General features: G+C 42.8%; 2 protein-coding genes across 2 annotated transcripts; both read right to left on the bottom strand.

Moving 5' to 3' along the window:
• Positions 1–1,890: 1,890 nt before the first annotated feature.
• On the bottom strand, positions 1,891–6,746 carry MYCBP (MYC binding protein). The gene is made up of 5 exons (XM_062014719.1): positions 6,651–6,746; positions 6,379–6,451; positions 4,578–4,626; positions 3,954–4,083; positions 1,891–1,984 (listed from the first exon to the last, which is right to left on the bottom strand). The coding sequence occupies exons 1-5, from the start codon at positions 6,663–6,665 to the stop codon at positions 1,940–1,942; spliced, it is 312 nt and encodes a 103-aa protein (XP_061870703.1). The 5' UTR covers positions 6,666–6,746; the 3' UTR covers positions 1,891–1,939.
• A 1,748-nt stretch (positions 6,747–8,494) lies between these two features.
• Positions 8,495–11,361, bottom strand: GJA9 (gap junction protein alpha 9). The gene has a single exon (XM_010209628.2). It carries the CDS (start codon positions 11,320–11,322, stop codon positions 9,760–9,762), a length of 1,563 nt encoding a protein of 520 aa, XP_010207930.2. The 5' UTR covers positions 11,323–11,361; the 3' UTR covers positions 8,495–9,759.
• Between the last annotated feature and the right edge of the window lie 3,312 nt (positions 11,362–14,673).

Below are 14,673 nucleotides of genomic sequence, written 5' to 3'. Positions count from 1 at the left end.
CCCATTGGCTCAGGGAGGCAGTGGGGGTAGGATGGCTCCGGTCAGCCGACCCGAGTCACCTGACGGCGCTACCGCACGTGAGCGGGAGAGGCGGGGCGAGGAGCGGCCCCGGCCCGGAGGAGCGGCCCCGGCCCGGAGGAGCCGCCCCACGCCGGGGCCGCGGCCGTCTTCCGCCTCGAGAGCCCCTCACGAGAGGCCCGGCCCGGGAAGGTCGCTGCCGCCCTCCTCGGGAGAGGCGCGACCCCTCTCTGAGCCAGCGTTATCTCGGGACCGCGGTCCTGACTGTTCACGAGTCCTTGATCATGTCCCGGCAGCGACTGAACGTTCACCCCTATTCCTTATTCCATTACAATCCACATTTGAGCCTTCTCCAAGAGTTAGAAGCGTGTGTGCTGTTTCTCCTGCATCCATCATCGCAACCGGCGTCTCACGCTCTGCCCCTCTCAGTACCTTACCTAGCTGCTGCTTTTTTAGCAAGACATGCCCTGACGCCTGTTTAGTTCTGTCTTCCTCCCATCCCATTGCTCACAGCACATTTTCAGCTGTGATGCACTTTCTACAGCGTTATCATCTCCCTGTTCCACCTGCTGCAACTTAACCGTGAGTATATGTTCTAACAAGCAAGCTTTCCTCTCTTCCTCGGTGCAGAGGGATGGGGTGTATTTTCTGGTTAGCTTTCAGTTGTTTGGAGTAGGGGTATTTTTGTTGTTTTACACATTTAACACCGTATTTTTCCCCTCATTTAACCCTCTTCTGGTCTCTATAGAGCAGTTATAGGTACAGTAGTAAGTTATGCAACCATTCCCTCTCGCTTTTAGTTTGTATATTGCCTATAGCAAAACTTCTGGTCCATCCTACCACCTTTGAAAGAAAAGCAGCAAAGCTCATCCTAGTAACTAAAAAGTTAAACTAATAACCTGTAGATTTAATACATAACACAGCTACTACACTTCCCCCTTATTTTTCCTGTCATGAGTTGCCTTTAAGTACCTAGGTTTAAGACTGGGAACAAATGCAGCTCTTTAAAATGCCCATCTTTTGTTTGTTTTTGCAAAGGCCAACTTTGCATTTCAGAAGAGTTTGTGAAGTCAATTCAGGGAAACAGGGACCATAAAATCTAGAGGTGAAATCAGAAGTCATCAGTCACACCCCTCACCCCCCACTGCATTTTCTACCCCACCTAAATTTTCTTTCCTCATCAGATGAATCAGAAAGCAGAACTCTCCATGTTGTACTCTTACATGTGCCACTCTAATTAGACAGGATGTCCATCACAAATAAGAAACTCTTATTCTGTTTAGAACTGTCCAGACAGTATCTGGATCAACTCTCCAAGACTCAAGTTTCTGGAACAGAATTGGAGACAAGAACTGCATCAAAATAGGTACACTTCATGCAAACTAAGAAAGTCTAAGTTTGGTTAAGTATTGCATCCCCAACACTGTTGTACATCCATCACCTCACATAAATATGCTCACTCCTGCTTTGCCTCTCTGAGGAGAGAGTGACCTCATCAGCTTTAGTAGAGGCCTAACCTCAGTGCAAAGTACCAACTTAAAGCACGCTGTGGAGGTCCTGCTTTGCTTTACAGTTGATCCATCATATCACTCGCTCCAGTTAAAAGTAGTATTAAGAGAGAGATCAGCATATGAACAAGGCCACTGATCACAACGCAGAATTTACACAAAGCTGTCAGCACAGTTGTCTACAAGTCAGTCATAATAATCACCTCTTAAATGCAGAAAGGAAGAAAGTTGGCCAGCATGCTTAAAACTCATCAGTTGCTGATGCAGCTGCACAAAAGTAGCTGGACACTCATTATATATCATCTTAAAATGCAGTGACAAAGTAGACATGTACAGTTCACACACACAAAAAAAAAGACTGCAGTTCTCAGGAAGCCCTTTATTAAGGAAAGGCATTAAAGGAGAAACTACTGTTATTCACCATGCTTCTCGTCTTGAGGTGGTTCATATTTAGCCAGCTGTGGAGTTAAAGAGAGGAACTTAGTTAGCTGCAACATTTAAGAGACACTTTCTACACTAAGAATGTAGAAAAACCTTTGAACTAGAGGCATTCCATGTACTCGGTGCATTTTAAGGCATCTGTGATATTTATGCAAGTCCATTTTTAAGTCAGGCAACAGAGTAACCCTTCCCTCACAACATCACTTTGTCACATTGTATAATCATGAAGCTGTAACAAGAGGGAGTTTTAAAACCACTTTGAAGCCTACTGGTTCTTGTTCAATGATACCTAGAACAAGAAACAAGGAAAATTAAGTACTTCCCATCCCAAATAGCACCTAATAATGATCATTGCCTTATAAGCTTTGATTTTGCTGAAATATAGTTAAATGAAACTCACTCTCACAACAATAGCACCCAAATGAACATTTCCTGTATCACTCCAGCTTTCATTATGCTCTCTGGAGAGCATGGCCTAGGCAACTATGCACTAAAGTATGACCTTTACTCATAAAGGTATTTCCAAATAAACACAGTACACAATCCAAAGTCAGTTTTCTTTTCCACAAAGGGACTAACTATTGGCCTTCTGCACCTTGCCCCACCTAAAAACATGTATTGGTCAGTATGTCAGTTAAGGAAAAAACTGATCAATGCAACATAAGAACACCTACTTGGACAGAATACAAGTTACCAATAAATGCACAGTTAAAGGCAGGTGTTTTATGATAGAGAATTGCTAAAAAAAGTAAATGATAGTGTTCTCCCTGCATTCTGTCCATGTGAACTTCTGTGGTATGTCAGAATGACGGGCAGAAGACTGCAGCAGAAAGGGAAAACTCAAAAACATTAATACTGGAAAGCATGTAGAGTTCTCATTTGAAGGCTGAAAAGGTAGAAGCACAAATAAAAAAACCTTACTTTCCTGGAACAGGTTTTTACTTTGTTTAAAGAATGCTTTTAGAGAAGACCCAGGTTACTCTACTTTCATGTCTACTTACTATCAGTTGCACTTTTAAAGTTGGCTATACCAAGTGAACCACTGGTCTATTGCTACTCCCCCTAAAAGTTTGCTCTTTGCCATATTTCCCAGTAAGAAATAACAAATGTAGCTGTAAGGACTCACAGTGGGTAAAGAGAGGAGGAGACTGACTAGGACAGCAAGAGGGCCCTCCAGATGAGAAGTACAGGAGTAACACCCAAGAATCCCTTATCTCAGAACTAAGGTGAGGTGGTTGTCCCCCAGTAAAAACACCCAAGACTGTAGGGATGTTCACATAAAATAACAGCCATCCTCTTCCAACAAATGCATGGAAACCTGTAGCAGCACATAAACCATGAGCTTATGAAGGTCCTCTGAGGTTCCCATCTTCAGCATCATTAGGTTTACAGTCAGTGCCCTCTCATAAGGGGAAGGTTGTTCACATCTCAGAGCTTTTTCAAACAGCCCATAGACCCGATAAAGAATGGCTCTGCTTTCCAGTCCACTCTTGTTGCAAATAGAGGAATACCAGGGTTGTTTCAATTGAAAAGTGCAAATTATTCTTCACAAGGATACAAGTGCCTCCACTGGTAAAATCCTGCCACATGCCAGGTCACACAAACCAATGTGTAACATTCTTCCTTCAGTTTGCCTTTTGAAAGCCTTTATGGAAAACACATTAGCTTTTCTCTATTTCAAGCCTCTTGTACAAGCATGAGCTACATCAGCCAACTTAAACATATCCACACAGAACTGAAGACATGTGATTAACACCAATAACCTATACTTCCACTAAATAAAATCCATACTTCAGCTATGCCATTCTATGTTCTAGAATAGAAGAAGGGTCTTATCTTTACTACAATGATTTCTATCAGCATTCCTCAGACACAAGGCTAAAGAATGCAACAATACTTATCACTCTAATGGAAGAAAGTTAGCTGTATTCTAAGTATTAAAGTATACTTCTTATATGACACAAGATTACTGTGAAACACTTTTACCTTGGTTTTCAGTTCTTTATTTTCTTCCAACAGAGCTTCATATTTTTCTTTCATCTCTGCCACTTCAAAGCGAAGTGCCTCTAAGTCTGGATTCTCAGGAGCTGAAGCTCCCAGATGATGCTTCAGAAAGCTGATATTTAGAGGTTAAGTATTTCTTCAGTTGGATAGCATCTTAGTTTCAACAGTTACAATGAAGTTAGTGCTGCAATACACGACTGAAATTGCATTAGACCACTTAAGACTACTGCAGTGCTTTTCCTCCTACAAGATGAAGTTCCAAAAATCAGAAAGCTTGTCAAGTTCACTGGTATATTCCTTAAAAATAAAGAAAAACATGAAAACAAAAGGAAGCTACAAGTATGCAAAACTAATGCTGCAGTTCTACAGCCTTCTGTAATGGCCTATAACTTAACTGCTGGCCTACCGATACACACTGTTCTCTTACAAGGTAACAGAAAGTCTGTCAGTATGCAAGAAAGACATTATTAGCTCAAATGCCTCCATGAAAGCCATGTTCTCAATGTAAATCCTCTAAACAAGCCCCTCCAGTTCACCTACAAGTCAGAAGCAGTACTGCTGTTTCACATGAAGTCTCTACAAAGTCACAGAGGAGAAAAAGGATACTCCAGTGCACTATTTGGTTTCTCGGGCTCTTCATATAAGGCTACCAACACTGCGAATGGAAAATATTCAACAGTTGCAAGAAGTTCACACAACTAAGTCTTTGAAACAGGTACTGAGTTAGCAGGCCTACAGGCTGCATGCCACATGGATAGCACATCTTTCTGTTCAACAGAATTTTCACCTACATACTTCAACATAAAGAACAGATCTGCTGTACAGTAAGGATCAGAGCATCCCACCCAGTAACAGCTAGACAGTTTTGTTGATTCCCTAACCACAGTTGTGGCTATTCTAGCATGGAATACAAAACAGTCTGGACAATTTTTACCTGTTTCACAAGCAACTTTGAGGGTTTTTTAGCTTCAGTTAACAAAACTGAAATTCTATTTTGAGACTCTCCTTTCACATACCATTACTTCCACTTCAGCTACACCTGTGACCCACAAGACCTTAGTGTTTCTGTGACTTCAGCATGAAAGCAACTGTCAGTGAACACCTGCAGTCACTAAGCTACAAGGTTACCATCAGAGCAGGTGACACTGATAATCTTTATGGTTGGGGGCTCTAGCAGCCAACAGGAAGGTCAGGCACAAGCAGCAGCACCCTGACAGCTGAAATAAATCTAGCCATATGCATACCAACTCCATACCTAGACAACTCAGTCACATGAACACTCACATAACTACCGAGCCCCCTCTCCCCAGGGGCATGGAAGTGGCTACAGAAGACATTTGTTTCCATAAATACATAGATGCCCTTCTCCTGGTTTCAGACATCCAAGCTTGCACAATCAAATTGGTTTCAAACTAAGCACCTAAGTTAAAAAGAAAATTAGGATACTACACCGTTTGGAAGGTTTGTTTTGGCATCCCATAAGATGCTTAGTATAGTGATAGAAAGAAATCAAATAGTACCCACATACCAGGCCAAAAGTCTTAGCACAGCACTTACTTGCCTGGCATCCTAGATCTCCAGTTCCCTCTTTAAACTGCACACTTTTCAAGAGGAATATTAACAGATTTTCTCTACATACTATTGAAAGGCATAAAAAGACTTCAGAAGGAAGTTTTATGATTCTAAGCCATATAAAAGCCAAAGGTACATATCAAGTTTAGCATCATCCTTTTCCCAGTTCTGATCTGGACAGTCAGGTTTGTCAGTTTTAGGAGAAGCAGTCAACTCTACTCAAGAAAGGGTCTTCTTTAAGTAGAGTGTTTTTAAGAGCACCTTTGCTCATACTTTCTCTTAAGTACTTACTTTTTCTGGAGAGTTCTGGCAGAATAACAGCTGCCAAGAAAGTGAGCTGACTCCAAAAGCAAACACAGAGAAAAGCACTTCAGAGGTCTCCATTGCCCTACATAAAGGGAAAGGACCGACCCCCCTGTCCCTTACATGCCTCTACCGTTCCTGTTCCACATGTATTTCTTAACAATCGACCCCCACACAATGCAGGGTCGAACAGCCAGAAAGGAGTTCAGAGTCTGTACTTCACAGGCCACGTTTCCAAAGAGGTCCCCTGCCCTACTCCGGCGTGCACTGCCTCGCTGCCCGCCTCAGGCTCCATCTCTCCCGCCGCAACAAGTCTCTCGGGCGAGTTCTGCCGGACACTGGGGCAGCCCGAGGGGAAAGAGCGAGAGGAAAGAGCGGGGAGGCGGCGGCGGGCGCCGGGGCGGCCCGAGGGGCAGCTGCCCGACCACCGAGCCGGGGCGGCAGCCGCGCCCCGGTAAGGAACGCGCCGCACGGAACGGCAGAGCTGCCCGAAAACCCGCCCCTTCGGGCAGCGGGACGCGGGGAGACTTACCCTTGGTGAGTGTGTCCAGCACCCCCGACTTCTCCAGGTACCGGCGGAACTGCTCCCGCTTGGAGTCCGCGGCCTGAGGGAGGACGCCCACACGGTCAGGTTAACGACAGCCCTCCCCCCTCGCTACAGAAGCGGCTCGTTGGCCCACGCCGGCCCCTCCGTCCGCGGCCGAAGCGGCACCGAGGGCCCAGCCAGTGCCAGCCCGCGGCCTGTCCCCCCGCACACACCGCGGCACAGCCACGCCAACCCCGCGCCGCCTCTCTCCCTCCTACCTTGTAATGCGCCATCTAACCCTCACCGCGCCTGCACCCGGCCCCGCGCCTGCGCCCTGCTCCTTTACGGCGCCAGGGCTTCCCAGCCGTTACCGTGGCAACGGGGCAGCGGCGCCTCGGCCTCGGCCTGCGCGGGCGGGTCCCTGCCGCTGCGAGCCTCGCGCTGGCGCTGTGGGCCCTTGTCCCGCACTGCCCTGCCCTGCCCTGCCCTGCCCCACACTCCTCGCCAGATGTTGAAGTGCGTTTCGGGCCCAGCGGTTCCGTGGCTCACCTCTGGGACCGGGTGCGCCGGGGCTCTGCGGTGAGAGGGTGCGATGCCCTCTCCAGGCCTCCTCTGGTCCGTCTCTTCACGGTTGGACGTTCGGAGAAACGCCGGGAGAAAATGAGGCGCAGAGAAGGCCTCATCGCTCGGTACAATTGCCTGAAAGGATGCTGTAGCGAGGTGGGGGTCGGGCTCTTCTCCCAATTAACAAATGATAGGGCAAGAGGAAAGGGGCTGGAGTTTCCCCAGGGGAGGTTGAGGCTGGAGCTGAGGCAGAACTATTTCCCTGAGAGGGGTGTCAGCCCTGTGCCAGGCTGCCCAGGGAGCTGGGGCAGTGCCCAGCCCTGGAGGGATCCCAAAGCTGAGGTGCTGAGGGCCAGGGGTCAGTGGTGGGCTGGGCAGGGTGAGGTTAGAGGTTGGATTCGATGGTCTGAAAAGTCTTTTTCAACCAAAACGATTCTATGAATCTGTGATTCTGTGACCATGAGGCAGTGGAGCGAGTCTGTGTGCAGGGCAACACAAGCAAGGTCTGGCTTTCCCTGTGGCTCTGGATGGTGAAGTACCACTGCACCTCATGCAGTGTTTGTCAGCCAGATCAATTAACTGTGGTAGCTGTGGCTGGAGTGCTAATGGGAACTGGCTGGAAAAAATCACAGGAGGAGAAAACAGCAGCAAGCTGCAGCTGAGGAGTTGCCTGCCCAAGGGTCTCCAAAGAGTTACAGGCAGGGAAATCATTGCATTGTAAAGAAAGCCTTTTGCCTTAACCTATTTTAAAAACCAGAAGTGGTTATGTCAGTTCATTTCTGTGAAACTCTCTGGTATCCACTGACTGATAAAATCTGGTTATTGTAAAAATGGAAAAGAATAAAACCAACCAAATAACCTTGCACCTCTGATGCTAGGGTCTTCTCACATTTTTTCCCATATGCTTTTCTGCAGTATCCTCAGTTTTCAGTGGAATTAAGCTACGCTTTTCTGTTGTCAAGGTGCTGTGGTGAAATAGAATGCTTGACTCATGTCCCTTGTCTTGAACCAACAGACGTGCAAAAGCCATAGCTCATATGTGAGCATCTAAATGCAATTTTTCTATTCAGTCAGTGGGAGCAGAGTGCCTTAAATACCAGGCTTTTTATTACAGAGACATTAAATGTGAAGCGTGCATTAACATAGGTACCATCCACAGAAACTTAAGCATCAAGAAATGCAAGAATGAAAGCCATAGTAGCACTACTAACTCAGCTCAGTCACACTAACACATACACTCCTGTACGTTACACACTATTAACTTTTACTATGTGAGCAGAGTTACATAGGGCTGTATTTATCTATACACATAGGGTGATACTAGAGGTGAGAATAATACAGTAAACAGTTTTAATAGTATTAAGAATATTTCCTATGTGGACAGGGCCAAATGAATGCTGTTGCAAGAAAGAGAGCTTTTAATGTTTTCTAGCTTCTTTTTCTTACTATTGTACAGCTTTCAGCAAATCTCTAACATCACCAGTTCATAAGCATATCATGAATTTAATGATGCTGTAATATCATGACACTACATTTCACAAATTATGGTTTGCAGTACACAGTAAGTTAAATCCAAGTAAAAAATACACATGTATACACTAATGTATCCCTTATGTGGCCACCCCACCAAGATTTGTAGCCTATCAATGCTGTGGAACTCAGGTAAATACATTTCATTCATAGAAGTCCTGATTACAAACATAACAGAGTCTGTTGTTCATCCTTCCTCTCTTTATTATTTCAAGATGTTTCATGGAAATTGCCTTACACTATATGGACTGGAGCAGTGAGCTGATGAATGTCCTGTATTTGTTATTATCCCCATAAAAATCATAAACTGCTCCTTCTAAACAGTTAGAAGCATACTTTGATTCAACAGCTTGCCAGAATTCGAGGGACATACAGACCCCACAGCACTTACAGAAGTAGTTTTACAGTTTGATAAAAGTTTTATGTGTTTTTTTACATTCCCCTGACTCTAGGAAGGTATTATCATTTTTCTTAAGCCTTCTGGTTTGTGAAATCTGAAATTCATGATTAATAAACTTCAGTAACTTGTCTTCTGATTAAAAAAAAAGCAGCTGGCTTATTATTATGCAAAATCTCAAAGCTCACAACTCATTTGTAATCCACAGTGCTTTAAAAGTTTAACAGTATATTTAGCAGCAATAGTTTACTATAAGAGATTACTGATTTTTCTACTGAGGAAGTCAGTGGTGATACACTGAAAGGAACCTGTACCCTGGCATCAAAGAATTAGTGATACATGTATCCTCTTTTTTTTGTTCTTTTTGTATTTAAGGCAGTTGAACCAGCAGAATGCATTTGTCATTCTGCTTTCAGACAGCTATCAAATGTCTGTTTGAATTCTGGGAGAGATTAAGCAGAAACATATTTGCCAATAATGAATTTATCCTGAGAATGCCAGTGCCATCTTTAGCCTAATTGCATTTATTGGTCCTCATAAAACACATTGTTACACTGTAAATTTTGTCTTCTACTTTTATTCAGTTTAAATACTACCAGCTGTGATTTTATGCCTGATTTTTCATACTGTGTGGATTTATATGATTAATGTTTTCCTTTTTAGATGGAAGGGTAGTGTAGTTTATACTCTGAGTCTAAGACATCCTTTCTTTACTAAGTAAGACTGTTTAAAAGTTATTTAGCTAATACACAATGGGCTACACAACTTTCCTACCAATGTGAAACCACTAGTTAAGGTTGACTATTTCAGCTACTCTTATCCATTGGTCTTGATCACGTTGCAATGTTCAGCTATTATCCCTGCATTGATGGGTGTGACTGACAGGTTAACTCACACTATATTTGAAGATCAGTGGGGGCATGCCTGCTGCTGGCATTACTTGACAGCGACAGTCGCCTAGACAGAGAGACAGGCCTGGGACTATCGCAGTTTCTACTCTGTTTAGATTCTGAGCTCACCTCCCCTGTAGAGTCAGGAGTCTCTGGTCGGCTAGAAGTTTTTACATCAGTATTGTAAGGAGTTTGGGCTTTGTTTGCACTGAAACTGCTTTGTCTTCTGTTGATGTTCTTTGGAAGAGAATTTGTGGAAGCTCCTGCACTCTCAACCATTGCTGAGCGATTCCAAGATGAACTGATTCCATGTTGTCTTCTGAAACTGGCCATAGGAAAAGTTGTATGGTGTGGTAGTGGAGTTTGAGATGGCATTTCAGCAAAGTTTCTCAAGCATGTGCTAGAAGCTATATTTGCATTCTGAGTAACAACAAGGAAATGTTTCTTTCCAGCTTCTTTTTGTGCATCACACACTTCAGTCCCAAGCTCACCGCGCAAGCCCTCCTTGTTGTTTGTGCTATTGTTTTGAGTCTGATTGTCTAAAGCATTTGTAGCTGACCTCTTCTTTGGCAATTTACTTTCCTGATTGCGATGGGCAAAATTGCAGCTGCTTTCTGTACAGTTATTTTGCACAGACTGAAACATGGGAGGAGAACTCAGAACCGGGTAGATGGCAGTGCCAGTTTGCTTTTCCATTAAAAAAGTATAACCACTAAGTGCAGAAGGAAGAGTTTTTTGAGGGGTGGTAGATATTCCCAAAGAGGAGTGTGGTGTCACAGAGTATTTTTTAGATTTGTTTATGTAGAGGTTGTCAGGGTCATCTTTACTTTTAGCCTGCCCACAGAGCCCCATTTTGATTTTTCGGAATCCTAGGTGGATAATTTCTAGGATATTTAAAAGCAATGACACAGTTGCTATCGATTGCATGAATAATATGAACACTGTCTTTTCTGTTGGTCTAGATACAAAGCAGTCAACTATGTTTGGACATGGATCTCGCTGACATTTATACAGGGGATCTAGATGAAAGCCATAAAGAAGATACTGCCCAATCATAAAACCCACTTCCACTGCAGATCTTGTGAAAATATGAATCACATAAGTGCAGAGCAAAGAGCCTCTCAGGGGTGCTTTGTTTATCTTTCTTTGATCCAATTGCCGGAGCTCTCTCTCCAGCCTTCTCCGATTTTCAGTCATTTCTAGTACAGTGCTTTCAAGTTCCACTCTTACCTGAGCTTTCTTTTTCTGCCTCTCTTTTTCCAAGGCTCTTAGTCTATATAGGGCATGACCCATATACACCAAGGAAGGGGAAGAGACAAATATAACTTGCAAGACCCAATACCGTATGAGTGAGATGGGAAAGGCCTCATCATAGCACACGTTTCTGCAACCAGGTTGCTCAGTATTGCATATGAATTCAGATTGCTCATCATTCCAAACATCCTCAGTTGCCACTCCAAGGACAAGCATTCGAAATATGAAGAGGATCGTTAGCCAAATCTTTCCAATAATAGTGGAATGAATGTGGACCTCCTCTAAAATGCCTCCAAGGAAATTCCAGTCTCCCATGGTTATTCTGCCATCTTAGCACTAAAATGTATGAAAGGAAAAAGTATCAGTCATTGTAAAAGCTGCAATCCTTAATGCACTATGAAAAAAATTACACTGGGAAAAGCTGCTTGTATCTCACATTGTAGCCATGGCAACAGGACCCACTGCTCATTGGTAATCTAGGTATTCTCTCTCATTTACAGGTGCATCACACCACTAGGATTAAGCACCTTCAGTCTGCATCAAATCAGTGGCAACTGAGGTGCCTGACTTGCAGTAGGATCTTAAGAGCATCGTGCAGGCTGCCTGAACCATTGTCCAATAGCAATGTGAGAAAAACATGTTTATATCCAGGACATTTTTGAAGGCAGGGGGATATTTCTTGGTCATCATTTTCAGATGTTCCGAGTCACAGTTAAAGTACAAAGGAACTTGAGAGAGAACAAAACATCTTGCTAAAATTGCATTGCTAAATTAAAATATATGTTACAAAATATATTTTGGTGCAGACAATTGCTTTTTGCTTTCAGATAATGGTGATAAACAAAGTGAATCACTGTCATCCGTTCAGTTTCGTCTGATCAGTGATACCTGCATTTGAGATACAGAATAGAGTGCTGAGTGTTGAGCATTGCTATCTTTAGCCCTGATCCTGTGAAAAACAAGTGATGGATTAATGCAAAAATCCTCTACCAGCATTTGCCTAAATGACTATCATCTGAGTACAGATAAACTGGTGATACATGCACCTCATCACACATCTTGCCTTTCTTTGGTATGTTTGTGCCTTTTTCCATTACAGGATACTACACTGTCAACAAGATTCTAAATTCCTTCCCAGTGTTTATTTTATTGTATACACTAACAAAAGTCTCCTTCATGTGTGGGGATAACTGGTACATCAGACTCACCTTTGCATTGCAAATACAGTACGATTCAATCAAATTTGATTATACTAAAATCAGAATAACCAGATGGATTTTTTTAGGCTAAAGGTGGTTTAACACAGTATTTTCTGTTCAAATGGGATTTATTTTCAGCCTGTAAGACAGGAGTGTTATGAAATCCAATGGAAGTTGCAGTCTTACAGCCGCAATACCAAGGGCTACAGAGGAAACTTTATGTTAAACCAACCTGCTAAACATGAACAAACTCTTTCCAATCAGTACACAAATAGGCAAGGTAGACATTTTTTTAAAAGATAAATTACAAATGAATGGGAAATTAAAAATAAAACATACCTTTCTTTACAAAAATGGGTAAAATTACAGATCTGCAGCATCCAATAAAAAGTTACAACCCCTGCCATCCTCTGTCTGCATGAGTAAATGTCACAGCACAAGCAGTTCATTGCACTACAGGAGCAAGTGATGGAGTGCAAGCTTTGCACATTGAATTTATATTTGCTAGGGATGGAGTGAGAAGAAAATCAATCTCTTGTTCAGTCAGCTACTGCTCTGAGCATAATTTAACCATGACTGGTGAAACAATCTCATTTTAAAAAGCTAGAAATGAAAAATCTTCACTTCTAACTCCCTTCAGGCTGTCTCCCCTTTTGCCTCTCCAGCACATCCCAAGTTCTCAGTACTATCTCAGCCTTAGACAAAGAGAATAAAAGAAAACTTTTGTACTAAGTTTTAGTTTACATATCTCAGTATAGCAGCAAACACTTGACTTGCCTGTGCAAATGCAAAGAAGGTAAATCCAGATGGTAGGCTGGGAAACACCCTTCCAAACACTCCAAACTCTAGGAAATGACTGATAAAATGTTGGGGAGAGGGAGGGAAAGAGACCCCATTTTAGAAAAGAAAAAGACAGAGAAAGAAATGTGCTTGTTTTGTCTACAAAGATTGTCCCAGAGACAGCATTGGCCAAGGATCCAGCCTTGTTAGGCATGCTCAGTATTAATGTGTAACTCCATTGCTGGGATCAATATAAGTTCAGAACTAGTTATAGCACTATAATTCTCTTTTACCTCAGCATCCTGCAGTATCCCTAATCCAAAAGTCCTGCATAGGATAAATAAAGTTCCTCTGCTGAGAACTCTAAAAAAGCTAATCATTATCTTTTAATTTTGGTGCTGAGGCTCAGTCAATAGGTCACGTCCGATTTCATAGTTAAATGACAGCTTGCCTGGAAGTATTCGATCATTTTGGCATGCTATCAGCCAACCATTGCTACTAAGTACTTAAAGCAGGCTTCTAAATATACATCTCTTCAATCCAGAGTACATCAAGTAGATTTCTAAACATTTTTCTGCTATCAGTGAAAACAAATTCTAGGTTCATTCCACCCCACCTCCCGCACGAGTGCTGAAGAATTGTTTGGTGATACCGATCTACAGTGGCTAGAGATCTACATTTCTGTAAAAGACAGATATTAAGATGAATATTTAACAATCTGCACATAACATTCTGGGAAGCATTACCTCATTTTAAATGGCATTTCAGTCAAATGGCAACTTGGCAAGTCAGAAGTGACAATGAATTTGAGGGCCAGTGACAATTTTATAGCACCGGTGCTGCTCTTTACCATTTTGCTGGATGTGACTGCTTACACAAACTGTCATACCAACGGTCAACATTTGGTACAAAATACTTAGTGAGGTAAGGAGAGAATATCCATTTGTCTTCCATGTCTAGGAGCAACCTCACTGGTTTTTCTTTGCTGGTGGGTTTGCTGCAAAACATGCCCCCAAACTTTAACGACTATATTATGTTTTCTTAGCTCAGGGTCAAATGCCACAGAAATCATTCAATTGTGGAAATATGCTCTGAAGATCAAGACCTCTTCATTCATCAATAATGTGCACATTATGTGTACAATTGATTTTTATTTTCTACTGTATTTGTCTGACCCACAATGGCCAGATAGATAACTAGAGGCACAAACATCAGCCATGTGTTCTACAGGCTTTCAGGGTAACGTTGACTTGCTCCCATGGTTTCTTTTAGTAGGAAAGTTAGGCTCACAAACAATATACTGCAATAATGAGCAATTTGAACAACCCTACTACTCAATACTGTCTTTAGGACTGCCAAATCCAGCAGCACCATGTCTGAAGGCAGACCAAAGAATATCATATGAAACTGAGGCACACACTGGCTTATAGAATCACTGTTGATTGCTAATGTATACATGCAAATGAGTAGGTTCAGATGTGTGGTTTTGCTTTCAGAAGCAAAACTTCTGAAGATGCCCCGACATTTATCAAAAAAGTTTAAGGTGGTTTCCTTGGTCACTAATTAAATAATATTAAGCTTAGATTACATGTTGTTGGGACTTGCCCAGCTGGGGCTGTTTAGTCTGGAGGAGACTGAGGGAGCATCTCATTAATATTTGTAAGTATTTAAATGGTGGGTGTCAGGA

Source organism: Colius striatus, chromosome 24, assembly GCF_028858725.1.
Source record: "Colius striatus isolate bColStr4 chromosome 24, bColStr4.1.hap1, whole genome shotgun sequence".
Taxonomy (NCBI): Eukaryota; Metazoa; Chordata; class Aves; order Coliiformes; family Coliidae; genus Colius; species Colius striatus.
The sequence above is the reverse complement of the archived record's forward strand: the minus strand, read 5'-3'. Positions and strand labels throughout refer to the sequence as shown.

Bases quoted from the DNA above. Each gene is read 5' to 3' on its own strand.
- MYCBP (XM_062014719.1), bottom strand. The intron at 4,084-4,577 runs GTATCCTTTTTC...TCTAAATATCAG, and splicing joins AAACCAAATAGTGCACTGGA to CTTTCTGAAGCATCATCTGG. The intron at 1,985-3,953 runs GTAAAAGTGTTT...TTAACTCCACAG, and splicing joins ATAAAGAACTGAAAACCAAG to CTGGCTAAATATGAACCACC.
- GJA9 (XM_010209628.2), bottom strand. From the start codon at position 11,322: ATGGGAGACTGGAATTTCCTTGGAGGCATTTTAGAGGAGGTCCACATT.